Below are 15,472 nucleotides of genomic sequence, written 5' to 3'. Positions count from 1 at the left end.
CAAAATTTGATTCTTTTGATGTATCTGTTGATATCAAAATTTCGTTTTTTAGAGTTTTGGTTACCATTGAGTCGGGTCGCTCCTTATTTACAGTTCGTTACCAAGATCTGTTTAATTCCTGTTTAAACAAAGTCTAGCATACCTACCTTTCTACAGTAAAAACGAGGAACATGCTCCATGCTCCTAGGGCTCTGTAAATTATGTTCCCTCTTGAGGCACATTTTTTGGACTCTTATATAATTCCAACTGAAATACCTTTGTCAAGATTGTTACTCAATGCCGCGTATCATGGAGTTATTCAAGGCTAAAAGAGCTCCGGAGGGGCTGGTTGCTTTGCATTTACTTGATTTTAAATGAGTCATTTAAAAAAGCCAGTTTAAATTTTGATTTCCGATTGAATGAGCTAAGTTCCAAGTTTCTGTGACTAGAATTATGTCCGAAGAGAAGAAACAATAACACAGGAGAGAGACATATTCCTCTTTACTTAACCAATGCTATAGTTTTGACTCTAATAATCTTCAAATTTCTGAAGACTAACTAGTTGCGCCGGGAAAATTGTTTGAGATGTTTTATTTCTGTATCCGGAGAAACTAGCCAAAGAAATAGTGTCGCAAGGTATTCCCAAGAAACATAAGCGTAGTTTGTATAAATTGTGCAAAATATCAGTATGGATATTGAATATAAAAATTTTTGTGACGCAGCTACTTTACAATCTGATTGTGAAGGCTTCTTTTATACATATGCCAAAGGTGTGCTTGAATCCTCTCCACAAAGTTTTGCAAGATTTTCAGGAGCAGTGACTGACAAAGAAAGGTTATACAAGTGTGCTGTAACTTGGCAATTTAAAATTGTATTTATTTTCTTGCAATCGGAGACGTGGCCAGAAATTATGGGGCTGTTACTCCTTACCCCCTACCCACCCTACCACACCTACCTTGAAAAAAATTAAATATAAAAAGAATGCAAAAATGGGATTTTTGTAATTATAATAACTATTTCAAGATTTATGATTTTTTTTTTCCTTTTCACTGCCTTATAAGTGTGGAACTCCTTTGGATTAGAATTACTGACGATAGCACTGGTTTTGATACAGCTTAAGAGCTAAGAATAGTTTTTGTTTCTGTTGATTTAATTTCTATTAATTTTCGTTGTCGTAAAATAAAGGTAGCAATGCAAAATGTTGAAAACTTGGGAAAAACTTAACTTCAGGGTATTATTAAGCATTAAGATAATTGTTAAGCTTTTTATAAACACACACATATATATATATATATATATATATATATATATATATATATATATATATATATATATATATATATATATATATATATATATATATATATATATATATATATATATATATATTTAGGTATTAATATATTAAAACTATATGTATGTATCGTGTATATTTAATTTTAGATATATATATATTTTTCTGTTCTGCCATAGGCTGCTGTAGTTTTAAAACTCTGAAAGAAGGAAAAGAAAAGAATGCAAATAAAACTGATATTCAACATTTTTCAATAAATACTATTATGTTTTGTGCTTCATCCCTTCCCACACGCGTTGAAAATCCATTGTATCTGGGAATAATTTCTATTTTATAGCACAAGATACGTTCTTTTTTCCATAGGAATTCTGAGACAATGCAAAAAGAGGTCGAAATTTTCAAACAGTTTGTGGTAACAAACTGTAAGTAAGGAGTGCCTCGGCTCAATAGTAACCGAAACTCTAAAAAGAATGGAATTTTTACCCATCAAAAGTTACAAGCCTAACAAAATTTTCCTGATTTTTGAAATAGGGAGGGGACACCCTCTATAATTCAAGGATTTTTAATGAAAATCACACCATCAGTTTCACCGTACCAGAGAACTCTTCTGTAGAAGTTTCAAGCTCCTATATATATAAATGTAGAATTCTATTATTTTTGTCAGAAGAAAGACCAGGGACGCGTAACTATTTTTTTTGTTTGTTTGTTTTTTTTCCCAAGAATGATCGTATCGAAATAATTGTCCTTGAAGATTGGGAGAGGGTTTATTCAGACAGAAATTAAAAATTCTAGCGTCCTTTTTAAATGACCAAAAAGATCGGAGGGCAACTGACCCCCCCCCCCACGCCCTTTTTTCTCCAAAGCTATCTGATCAAAATTCTTGAGATAGCCATTTTGTCCAGTATAGTTTGAAGATCCAATAACTATGTCTTTAAGGGTGGAATTACCCCCCACAGCTATTAAATTTGCCGATTGTTTACGCATAATATTTTGGGAAGTAAACAAACATTTTTGGTGGGGGATTTTCTGTTTAGGGTGCATTTCCATAGGGATAATTTTTCTTGGTGAGGGAAATTTCCGGGAGATAAATTTCCCAAGGGAAATTTTTACACTGGGGAGTTTTGACAGAATTCCTAATACGAAATTCTTGCAAATTGTTTTACATTATCTTTCCAACTAAATTTTGCATGTGGACTTGTTCTGAGGGAATTATTCAGGTGCAATTTTTCGCTTGTTTTGATTTCCAGGTAAAAATTGCCACAGAAGCGGGTATTTCCAGAGTGGTCGAGAAACCGATTCGAAATTAAAGTCTTTTTCAAACGTAAGTATACTAAGGAGAATTTTCAGGCTGAATCGTTAACAAGACATTTTATGGAAGGGGGAAGGGTATTCAGTGAGGATGGGACTGTCTGGAGGCAATTTTCACTTTATGTGGGATGAAGTTTCCATGGAGGAGTTTCTTTGAAGGGGGAATATTTTATGGAGGGTGAGCCAGATTTACCGGCAATATTTGAAAAGCAATCTGAAATTAAATGCAAAAAACAAGTGTTTTAAACTGAAAGTAAGGAGCAACATTAAAAATCAAAACAAACAGCAATTATTCTATATATCAAGGGTTACCCCCTCCTCAACACCTTATTCTTTAAGCTAAAGTATGACTGTTTGTCCCAATTTTTAAGGATGGCAAATCTGAAACACAGATTTAATTAGAATAGGAAGATTTTTTCAAAGTGTCAAGAGCTTTACAGTTCGTTATAACGAACTGTAAGTAAGGAGCGACGCGGGTCAATAGTGACCAAAACTCTAACAAAACCAAAATTTTTTAACCAATGGATATGTAAAGAAAATCGGCCAGAAAATTTGCCTGATTTTCGGAACAGGGGGAAAACTAAGGCTGTATCCAGGGGGTTTAGGGGGTTTGAGCCCCCTCCCCCGAAACGTTTGTCCGACCCGTGAAAAAACGTGACAAAAAATAAATATAAACAGATTTTGATACGTTTTTTTTATTTTTTTAGTGAACCCCCCTCCCGAAAAAACTTTTGCATCCCTCCCCCAAAAAAAATCCTGGATACGGTAATGGGGGTAATATCCCGTAAAATCCAAGAATCTTAATGAAAATCATACTATCCAATTCAGCGTATTAGAGGACCCTACTGTAGTGGTTTCAAGCAATCATCTGCAAAAATGCGGAATTATGGAATTATGGCTAGAGGAAGGATCACGGATGCGTGTTTATTTACCCAATTCGAACCTTCATTAGATGAAAACGTTCAGAAATTAAATAAAAAAGAAGTTTTTTTTAACTGGAAGTAAGGAGCAACATTAAAGCTTAAAACGAGCAGAAACTATTCCGTACATGAAAGGGGCTGCCCCTCCTCAACGCATCGCTCTTTACGCTAAAGTTAGACTATTTGTCACAACTCTACTTTTTAAAATGATAAAGACTTTAGTGTAAAGAGAGGGGCGTTGAGGAGGGGACTGCGTTTTTCATTTACGGAGTGATTCTGTTCGTTTTAAGTTTTAAACGTCTCTCCTTACCTTGAGTTAAAAAACACTTTTTTTTGTACTTGTTAAGAATCCGGTAGTCAAACGAAAAAGACTGCATCGAGAAAGACCGAAAATTATATGAACAACAGGTTTTCTCTGCCTTGTGAGGAGTTGCTCACTCCGTGACAAAGATTTAAACTTTAGTTTTTGGGGGTTGAAGGGGCAAAAAAAGGTACCTAGGTTGGGTTAGGCTACGTATTTAATATATGCTATACTTTACCCCGCCCCCCTTAAAGGTGCAAAAGTATAGCCCAAATTTGTTTCTGAACTATTATATTTTCATCCAATTTTGTATTATTTCATTAGTATTAACGAAACTTCAATTCTCGCGCGACTACCAGATTCTTAACAAGTAGCGATTTTTTTTATTTAATATAATAAGAAATAAAGTTTTCTGCCTGTTGAGTGGTCTCCTCAAATCTAAAAGACTTTTATTAAGAACCCCACCCTTAGATATTAAGCATAGTTCTTAAAATCAGTATGAAGTATAACCTCCAGTTAAAAAATGGGTAATTTAAAATATGTGTTATTTTACACATATTTTATCCACACGTATAATACATGTAGTAGATCACCTCGTTGACTAAAAATTATAGAAGTCACAAGGAAGATCTTGGACCACTGCACCCACTTGTAGTTTCAGTTTATGATTAATAAATACTTTCAGGATTCTTTTTTGCTGGTCACTTCCAGCTACGCATGAGTACTTAACTATAAAGTCTGCCTATCAAGCTAAAGACCCTATCTCAGCTGCTGATAAACGAAATAAAGCCAGCCAAGTTTCCAAGACAAATCCAGAGCTGGCGCTGAGTTTCTTAAACCAATCGGTTATCCGAGGTGAGTAAAGATTCGCTTTTTGGTGGCATCGTAGGTCATTCGAGGGAAAGCTATTTTTATTCGACATTTGAAGTGGTGCTTAATGCCTGTTCTATAAGCGATAATTCCAAAACAATTTTTATTGTCTGGAGTTATTGTTGTCTGTATTAATGTCAGTAAATAAATGAAACCCAAAATGAACGAGAATTAAAATAAATAATTACATCTAACGTAATTATAACGGATATTGCAATTGATGAATAAATGAATCCTTAAAGGAGCCGAAATAAAATGTTAAGTCAAATATAGAGCGAACCAACATTAACACAAACAGGAGTAGGGCTGCCGCCCTTGAAACAATCAAAAGGCCATAGCGTTATTTGCGCTTTACTGAAAACTAAATTTACTTTAAACATTATCTCGTTTATAATTGTAACTTTGAACAATTAAAGATTGCTAAAATTTCCAGGAGACAGGGAGTGGACAAGGACTTATTCAAGATTTCGGTTATCGGGGGGGGGGGGTATTAACAAAATAAGAATTTTAAAACATGCATCAAAAATTTGTTAATATTTATTTTGTTACTTGTTTAAAGTTGGACAATTTTTTTTTGCCATATTTGCGCACCTTTATCACAATTTTATTCAGGATATAACTTGAATAACCTCCCCTGGATAAGACCTTGGAAGCGGTAGCAGCACCATTCTTATTTGTTTACCTTCAATAGTCTTGTGACTTTGTCTTTTCGTTGTGTTTTCGCTGATGTTATGACAAATAAGAAACACACCATTCAAAATAAGAATCGTTTTCAGTAAATCCTAAATGACACTACTGCTTTTAGATGATTTAAGGAACGGTAGACCTGTTTATATTTGTGGCTATTTCTGTTCGTTTTACGTTTAAATTATAATAGGTCTTTGTATCTGCTCATCTTAGCTTGTACTGTGGCTCTTTCCTTTTCTTAGAGATAAATTCAAACAACTCTAACCCGCAAGCATAGACATGGAAGAAGAGGAAGAATCCTGGAAATAGTGACGAAATTTTTTTTTATAATTTTTTGATTTTTTAAAAACCATTTTGATGGCTCGCGGAAAACAAGTACAGGATAAAAACTTTTATAGGTTCTTTGGAAAAACAGCCTAAAAGACAAACGGGAAAAATTGAGATTTCTGGGAAGCAAGAAGAGATTTTGGAGAGGGGCAAATGTAATACACAGCTTCTACACAGTTATTGCTCAATTGGGGTACCCCAAACTTTTCTCTGACTGGCGGTTTGACCAAAATGTAGTTTTATGGCAGAAAATAAATGTTAAAAGAATATCCTTTAAAAGAACGCGAGAACTAATACCCCAGCTCATTTTCTATTCACCTTAATCGCTATTCCAATTACAAATTTCTAAAGCTATTCTTTTTAAGACATATATGGCTCTTCGTCTATCTCCCAGACATTGTATCTCCGTTCAAGTTTACTTTTGAGCATGTTTAGACCTGACCTAGCTCTTCGAGATGCACAAGCAGCCCTCAAAGGTAAGCATTCAATACTTTCTTGCTTTCAATAGTTGTAGATTTTTTTAATTTACGTTCATTTTGTCTGGCTTATCCGGGTCTGAACGTTAGTGTAAATCTAGTGCACAGAAAACTGCGTCGTACAGTAGGCCAAAATCAGACTTGGTAGTCGTTTGAAGATATCATATTGCAGCGGTAGCTGCAACCTAGTAAAGAGTGAAACACAGCCCATATTAACTGACACGTAAAAACACGTTTTAAAAAAAAACTGCCCAGTGAAAAAAATTGCCATCTGACACTGACTCAGGAAAAGTAACTATTATTTCGGTTTGTCTTAAGAGTAGAAGTTTCTTGCAAAACTAATGCATGTTGACTTCAAGTAAAAGCCTCTAACGCCTCGAAAATGGTGTCAGATCAAAATGAAAAGGGTAGCATTTGAATCAGCATGGTCGAAAACCTATCACAGGGAAATTAAAGTTCCCCTCCATGAACACCAAGGAAAATCACTTTTTTGCATCGGTAGCACTGATCTATCTCCTGTTTTTTTTCTGTTTTTTTTTTTTCAACAGGCCTAGTGAGCTACCAGAATATTATAGAGAGACGCTTAATGTCTCATTCAAAAGCTATTTCTTGTATCTACGTGATTTTTGCAAATTCCGCCATCTGAAAGTGCAATATGGCACTAAAATGGCACTTTTTGTGCCATTTCTCAAGGGGTGGCATTATCAGGCTACCAGAACATCGTAGACAGATATTTTATACCTCATATAAAAGATATTACTCATATCTACGTCCTTCATATAAATTACACCATCAGCAAGTTCTAAATGGCAATAAAAACGGCACTTTTGGTGCCGTGTCTCAAGTGCAAAAGCTGGACTAACAGAACTTATAAGAGTGAAGTTTAATGGCTAATTTGAAAGTCATTGCTCATATATACGTACTTTTTTTTTTATCAATTTCACCATTCGTAAGTGCGATATAGCACTGAAAACAACACTATTGGTGCCACTTGAATTGGAAAAGTTCTGAAGTACAAGACAGTTACTATTATAGTTTTTTTGTTCCAGAACCCTTAATTGGAGGTTTACCAGAACCTCTCCCATACACTCCCACTTACAGCCCCCTTATTAAATTTCGTAAATAGTCTGCTCATCAATAAGTTACTGAAACATTAGCAGACTACCACACCATCGTAGATAAATGTTTAATGGCTGAATTAAAAGATATTGCTTATACTTACTAGGTTTTTACAAATTCTACCATCTATTAGATTTCACAGATTTTAATGTTAACTAGTTTCTGGAGAGAGACTAGCATTGACATTTAAGCATTAGCTGCAACCTAGTAAAGAGCAAACAAACAGTCCATAGTAACTAAAAGTAAAAAATGTTAAAACGGTCTTTTTTTTCTTCTTTTTTCCGGCCTAGCGAGTTACTAGAACATCATAGAGAGATGCTTAAGAGCTCATTCAAAAGCTATTTCTGATACCAGAACATCTTAAATAGGTTTTTGATATTCCATATAAAATATATTGCTCCTATCTACATACTTCCTATAGATTCCACCGTCGGCAAGTTTCAAATGGGACTAAAAATGGCACTTTTGGTGCCATGTCTCAAGTGGAAAAGCTGAAGATAGTGGGCAACCATAACTTTTTAGAGTGATCTTTAATGGCTCATTTGAAGACTTTTGCTCATATCTATGACTTTTGAAGACTTATGACTTAGGAAGAATTTTGCTTATATCAATTCTATCATTCGTAAGTGAGATTTAGCACTGAAAACAACACTTTTGGTGCCACTTCTTAAATGAAAAATTTTGGAAGCATAAAACAATATCACTGTAAGAATTATGGTCCAAAGCCCTTAACGGGAGGTTTGCAAGAGCACCTCCCGCAAATTCCTCCTACATGCCCCTTAATAACTACGCAATTAAAGTCCTACAAACACGAATATATTAAACTACATTATAAGAGATAGATTATGTTAGTACAGCGCTGGACTTTAAATTAGATTATCATGCGTTCGTATCCAGCTTGGATTTGCTTTTTTCAATCATGGTTCGTCCCTTTTTATGATTACTTTTCGGATAATCCACTATTTTTGCAAGTGTGATGCACTCATTTTTTAAAGCATATCCCGAGAAGGTTCATTTTCAACCTATTGCTCATATCTACATGCTTTTATTTTTATCAATTTTGCCATCCAAAAGTGTCATATAGCACTAAAATGGATTTTTTGTTACCACTTCTTAAGTAGAAGAGTTTGGAAGCATAAAAAGGTACAATTGCAAAAATTATGGTTCAAACCCCTTTACTGGAGGCTTATGAGAACCCCTCGCATATACCTTCCCTCCAGACCCTCTTAGTAAGTTTCATAAATCGCCTACTCATCTTAAAAGTAAAAGATTATTGTGAAAACAAATTAACTAAAACAAAAAACTTTTCAATTAAAAATCTACCAAAAATTAAGCTTAAATGATCAACAATTTTGAATTGAACCTTCAAACTTCACTCTGCGATGAAGCAGGTGTGCTAGTTCTAACAGCGGTCATTGAAGGGAAGGGACGTCTTCACCCCCATAATTTTTTACTCCTGCCTAGGTTTTGAAAAACACCTTTTTTTGGTCATTTCGTTGGAAAAGGCAATTTTTTCATTTAAAAAAAGGGGGAAACAATCGAAAGTGCACTTTGTGAGAATATGCTGTCAAGTCAAATTTTTCATTTTTAGTATAAAATGAAAAGAAGCGCTTTATTTTCTGTAAAGTGCTAGTTTTCTATAATCCTTAAAGCAAAGAGAAACATAATTAGTTGGTTTATTTGTACTAGTTTTATTGATATATATTAGATAGACTGTGAAATAATAATTTTTGTTCGTTTTAAGTTTCAGCTTCGCTCTTTACTTCCCTGGGAAAAACTTTTTTCTTTAAATTAATCTTTGTTTGTTTTTGATTAAAATTCAATGTAGAAACAACGCTGCCATGATATTTTTTTTTATTTATACGGAATAATATATGGTCGTTTTAAGTCTTAATGTCACTCCTTAGTTTCAGTTGAAAACTTATTTTTAATATAATTTCTAATCATCACCGATCTAGGGGAGATAAGACACCTCTAGAAAATACTGAAAAAACCTTGACAGTTAAAAAAACTTTCAGCCTATAACATAAATTTCAATATCCATACTTCACAAAACAATACATGTTTTTCGAAATGTTTATTTTTCGATGAGCAAAAAGCTGTTTTTACTCGGCCGACTTCGCCTGAAAATTCATAATGAAGAGAGGGCCTTCTAAATCACCTACTGACTAGTAGAATCTAAAAGACTACTTTAACAAAAGAAAGCTGTTTAAGGGCTGATTTAAAAGCTTATCCATTTTAGGATTGTTGATTTTTTTTTTTTTTTTACGTTTAATTTGGTATCACTGCTACACAATGGCTCAGTTCAATGACTGGTTCTCGTTTTGGTTCTGGAAAGGACAAGTCATGAGTAGTATGTACACAAGTTCAAAGTAAAGCCATCTTGATAGTATCAGGACTATAGGCTAGCTTTAGAATTCGTATCATAGCTTAAAATTCACTGTTAAAATTCACAGTGAGAAATAATTAGATTTCCAGAGTTCATATTATGTCTTATTTCATATTCGTTTCAAGCAATACAAAAGCATATTTCTTAATATTTAAGACTGTATATTACTCACTATTGGTATTATAGCTGGCGAGACCAAAATTTTACCTGATAAATCAATCCAATATTTCAATGTGCTGTTCAATTACTTCGCGGTTATTAAAAAATATTTAGTTTTACGCTTATGATTTTAAGATAATTTTAATTGTCAATTTTTGTCCGTTTTAAGTTTCAGCTTCGCTCTTTACTTTCCTCGGAAAACTTTGTTTTTTTTTTAAATTAATTGTATCAAACAAAAACCTGCTCTTGCTGATTTGAAGCATGTAACTCATGTTAAGACATAAGTCACCCACGCATGGGCGCCCATAAGCTGAATTCCAGGGGGGGGCAAAATTCGTCTAATTGCTAATTTTAATGCTATATAATAGAAATCCCAGAACAAAAATATAAAAATAAGGCAGCATCATTCAGCCAGGGGGGGGCACTTGCCCCCCCCCCCCCTGCCCCCCCATATGGGTGCCCATGCACCCACGTAATGTAACTTGATGTACAGTTTCACTGTGTCGTATTTTAAACAAAATGACGAGTGGGTCAAAGAGACACCCCAAATTAGGAAATCCCCATTTTCAATATTCTAGCACCTAGTCTTAAATATTCATCGGTTTTGGTTTTACTGTTACAATCTTACTCTGAATTTTCTTTTCCTGAATCTATAGCCTTTAGGGGAGGGGGGGGGGGGGTTGTACCAAAAGTGAAGAGCTAATTCGTACAAAATATTTAGATTTAGTGTTAAGATGAAATATTATAAAATGTAGATCCAAGAAACAAATATTGATAATTCTGATCATAAGATAGCCAAATAAACAAAAGCCTCTTGGCGTGTAGATTTGATGTTAAGTTTTCCAATGTTTTTACGGTAAATTGTCCAATATTGTCAAAACTTACTGTAAAATTTACAGTATCGTCAAAAATTAATTTTTAACAAAATTACAAAATTGATAAATTTTTGATAAAAATTACGGTAAATTGTCCAAAAGCCTGGGATAAAAAAAAATAAGAACTTAAATCATGGATGATTGAATAACTTCGAGTTTTCTGTCGATTACCTAGACAGGTAACCAACAAAACTATGGCAGAGCTTCATCAATGCAGAAATGAAAACCCTCCTGGAAACTTCCGCAGCAAAAACTTGAAAGTATGCACATGAAAGGGAATTAACAGAACCTTGATTCCACTGCTTAAACTATGAATGCTTCAGGGCTGCAATAGATTCAGAGGGTGGAAAGTAGGAGCTTAGGAACTTATTTCTAATTCATTTAGGGACCGTTTCAGACATAAAGTTTGGTTTCAGAAAGCCTTGGAAAGAACTGGCTACAGCCAACAGTGACACTAATCTGAAGCCAAAAAATAAACGAACAAGAAATTGTGTACCAATATCATTCAAATAAAAAAAAAGTAAAATCCTAATCAGATCAAAGCTCCACGAATCAGGATTTGAAATAAGATTACTGAGGAAAAAGAGTCTACTAACAGCTTTTAGCAGCACACAGAACGCTATCCTTTCAAGCAAAAGGAGGACACAGATTTGTCGAGCCTAAATTCAATTTTTAGGATCTTCATTTCATTTTAAGAGCGTCACTCAATCATTCCTCAATCATTTTAGGACTAGGATGACCATATCATTAATTTCTTAACTAATGAACTTATTTTGGAACCAGCTACACAGGATGTAGAGTTGTTTTTGACAAAAATTGTCAAAGGCTTTCTTTGTCTATAACCAGTAAAATGTCTATTAGCACTACTACCCAGTCTATCATCGCTCCTATGTTTTTCTTATTAATCAAAAATCATTTTCTCAAAAATGTGAGCCATATTAATATATAAGGTGCAAAGAAACAGCTATATTTATGGCGGTCATCCCTGTTGCAATTCCAGTAGGCTCTACAAGTAAGGCAAAGCTTGTTTGAACTACCTTTATTTTATGCCTATCAACCTTAGTCCTGCCCTAAAATGGATGATAAAATATCCATCAACAAGTGAAATAACAGCTTTTTTATGAAAAGGGTTCTGAAAAAGGGTTATGCCAGTTTTGTCTCTTGCTGAGACTATCTGTCTTGGCATCACTCCAATTAGCCATGACTCTCAACTCTTCCATCACTTTAAACAATTTTTAAATAGCTTAAACTTGAAACGCACAAAAATTACTACTAATGGACAAATTAAATCTGAAGCGAACAGAAATAAAAATGAATAAACACATTTAACATAAAGATACCAGATACTAATACTGCTGAATAAAATAATCTTAAAGCGAATAGAAATTAAAAGGAATAATTCAGATAATCTTAAACGAACAAAATTTACCACAAACTGGAATAAGATTACTATCTCCTAAACCTTTTAAAGGTTAAAGTGGGGTTCGTGCTCTGCTGAAAATGATCTTTGTTTTGAGCAGTGTGTTTTTATTCAGCAACTTAAAAAAATTCAAGGCTAATCAGAGTTTTCAAAAAAGAATAGATCTGCTGCCCCTCCCTCTGAAACCCTCGCTGGAATGTCATGCGCATTTCCTTGAACACAATGTATATTTAGAATAGTGTGAGTTTTATTGTACAAAACATAAAAAAAAACATCATAAAAATTAAGGATGTTGGAAAGAACTAATGAAAACGACTTACTGTTCTGTAATAATAAAAGCTATATCGATGTTGATTCCAGGAAGTCTCAATAATTTTTGATTTTCTAACTATCATTATAAAATAGAACATGTTTAAAATATATTTAATTTTATATTTTGTGCTTGATATTTGACGCCCTTTTTTGTTTGAACTGTTCAGAAGTCAATTTGATAATTTGGTGGGCGTGGAACTTGTGTTTGTGAACACATAGACCTAGTAAAACTGACTCCTACAACCATACCTGATATTCAGTAGTATATGTTTTTCATCTTTTTTTGTCTATTTAGTCGTTTGTCTATCAGTAGTCTATCATGTTCTTCATCAGTCGTTTTTCTTTATAACTAAATAACAATAGTTTGCAAATTTTTTTCAAAAATATTTATTACTGTTATAACCACTTTATTACTTAACATTTTTTTTTTCAGGAATAGAAGAAGACAGAAAGTATTTGGTTTACATTTTAATTGGCGATTGTCTTTGCAAATTAGAGCAAAATTTAAACTTCAAAAAAGCAGAAGTAGCATACAAAGTGGCGGAAAATCTTGCTGCTAAGCTAAACGAGAAGACAAAGTTACAAGTCATGCAAATTATCAAAGCAAAACTTCTTACTTTAGCAGAGAAAAAACTTGAAACAGGTTTTTTTTTGCATCATAGACACTAAAATGTAGATGAGTTTTCTATCTTTATTTTCTGTGTGTGTTGGCGGGGTTGCGCCAGGGTTGCCACCCTCTGAAAAAATCACAAGATTCCTGAAAAAAAATGACTAAATCAGCACATAAATCACTTGGTTATTGACTTGGAAATCAGTAGACTTACATTACTATTTATCATTATATTTAATAATTGTCTTTGTTTCTTTACCATGTTCTATACAAGTGCACCTAAGGAAGGGGATAAAATTACCCCCCCCCCTCTAGGTCTGGAAAAATACTTTTAGATTGATGTTTTTTTTCAAGCGAAAATTACCCTTGAAATTTTGAAAAATGCCTTTTGTATCTTTACGAAAAGAATAGAAAAAAAATACTTGCTTCATCATTGTATTTTCCTAAATTGGCACCCTTAAATTATACTCCGATCACTGAAAATTGGTTTTCGGTGATCTAATCAAAATATTTGCCTTTTCTTTTTAATTAATTAAAAAAAAAACTTCCGAAAAATAAGTTTTTCAAAGAAAAGTGATGCCCATTGTAAACTTAAGCTCAGCAGATACGAATACCTGTTAAAATTAAAACTCAAAGCGACCAGAAATTACTATTAATGAATAAAGGAAACACAAAACGAACAGAAATTAAACAAACAGTCACAGAAAAAAACATACAACAAATAACAATATAAATTAATAAATAGATTATAAAGCGAGTAATGCTTATATTGAATATGAAAATTAAGCTGAAAACGAAAAAAATGTTTTGCTAATGAAGTATAAACGAAACTTAAAACAAACAGAAATTAAATAAAAAATCAATGCAAACAAACATACAATAGATGCTAATGTAAATGAATAAATAAATCTTAAAACGAGTAAAACTTGAATTGATTATGTAAATAAAGCTTGAAACGAACAAAAATCACAAACAAGAGTTTGGGTAACACCTGCTTCTTTTACTGTAAAAGTGGAAATCTTCTGCGTCATTGGTTCTTTACTGAAAAACAATTTTACTACAAATGGTGTTTTTTGTAACTTAAGTTGAAAATAAACATTAAAAGCACAGTCAAACTTTAAACTGATGAGCTTTCAGCAATTGATATCATTATACATCAAATATTCAGTTGAATTTATTAATTCTTTCTAAAGTAGTTCAAAACGAATATAATTTCACTACAAACAAGAGTTTGGATACTGCCCCCTTCCTTAACTGTAAGTAAAAACCAAAGCCTACTGCGTCGTTGGCGCTTCACTGGAAACGAATTATATTACAAATATCTTATTTTCCAGTTCTTACAGCATTGAGAATAAAAATAAAATTAGAGTGAAATAAATTCTTGAACTGATGGATATTCTCACAGCTAATATCATTATATATCAAATATTCAATTTGATGTCATTTATACTTTCCATTCCAAGGCTGTTCAAGAAGCATATTGTTTTCAGTAAAGCGCCAATCCTTTCATATATTTTTCAATCCCTTTCATAAGAACAATACATGCCCTTAGGGCATAACTTAGGACGCCTTCTCCCAGGCCTTGAGGGTTATATTTACACCGGAGTTTTTCTTATCCGACCTTTGAACAATTTTTTTTAAACAAAATGTCTATCTCAAAATTTTCATCAGATGGGTTTGGAAAAAGAAGGCGTGGGGGGGGGGGCTATATACCCTCAGATCTCTTTTGACAATGAAAAATTGAACTCGAACTTTCAATTTCCAATAAAATGATCCCTCTCTGAAGTTTATACGAGTATCCCGTTCATAAGAACCATATATTCCCCAGGGCATAGCTTACAACCCCCGCCCCGGGCCCTCGGGGGTTGTGTCGACACCCGAGTTTTTGTTATCTGACTTTTGAACAATTTTTAACTTAATGGCTATCTCAAAATTTTATTAGATGCATTAAGGAAAAAAAGGGGGGGACTAGTTGCTTTCCAATCTCTTTTGACTCTCAAAAACTAAACTAGAGCTTTTAATTTCCAGTCAAATTAACCCTCTCTAAAGATTCTATGAGCATCTCTTCCATAGTAACCATATAGTTTCCTAAGGTACAACTTAGAACGCCTCTTCTTGGATTCTAGGGGGCTTTGTTAACTCTAGAATTTTTATTGTATGGTCTTAGAACTATTTTTTTTAGAAATGGCTATCTCAAAGTTCTTATCGGATGGGAATAAGAAAAAAGGGTGTGGAGGGAGGGGGGCTAGGTGCCTTCCAATCTCTTTTGACTCTTAACAAGTGAACTAGAACTTTCAATTTCCAATCAAATGTGCACTCTTTGAAGTTTATACGAGCATCCCTTCCATAAGAACCCTATATGCCGCCTGGGCATAACTTACAATGCCTGCCCTCGGGCCCTGGGGGTTGTATCGGCACCGGAGTTT

The 15,472-nt window shown here is 33.7% G+C and overlaps 1 protein-coding gene across 1 annotated transcript; it reads left to right on the top strand.

Moving 5' to 3' along the window:
- Positions 1-631: 631 nt before the first annotated feature.
- LOC148940093 (uncharacterized) lies at positions 632-13,407 on the top strand. Its single transcript, XM_089106169.1, has 4 exons — positions 632-813; positions 4,488-4,657; positions 6,052-6,162; positions 12,870-13,407. Exons 1-4 carry the CDS (start codon positions 668-670, stop codon positions 13,103-13,105), a joined length of 663 nt encoding a protein of 220 aa, XP_088962295.1. The 5' UTR covers positions 632-667; the 3' UTR covers positions 13,106-13,407.
- Positions 13,408-15,472: the final 2,065 nt, after the last annotated feature.

Source organism: Artemia sp. Qi Xiang Cuo, chromosome 20 (assembly GCF_049724085.1).
Source record: "Artemia sp. Qi Xiang Cuo chromosome 20, ASM4972408v1, whole genome shotgun sequence".
Lineage (NCBI taxonomy): Eukaryota > Metazoa > Arthropoda > Branchiopoda > Anostraca > Artemiidae > Artemia > Artemia sp. Qi Xiang Cuo.
The sequence above is the reverse complement of the archived record's forward strand: the minus strand, read 5'-3'. Positions and strand labels throughout refer to the sequence as shown.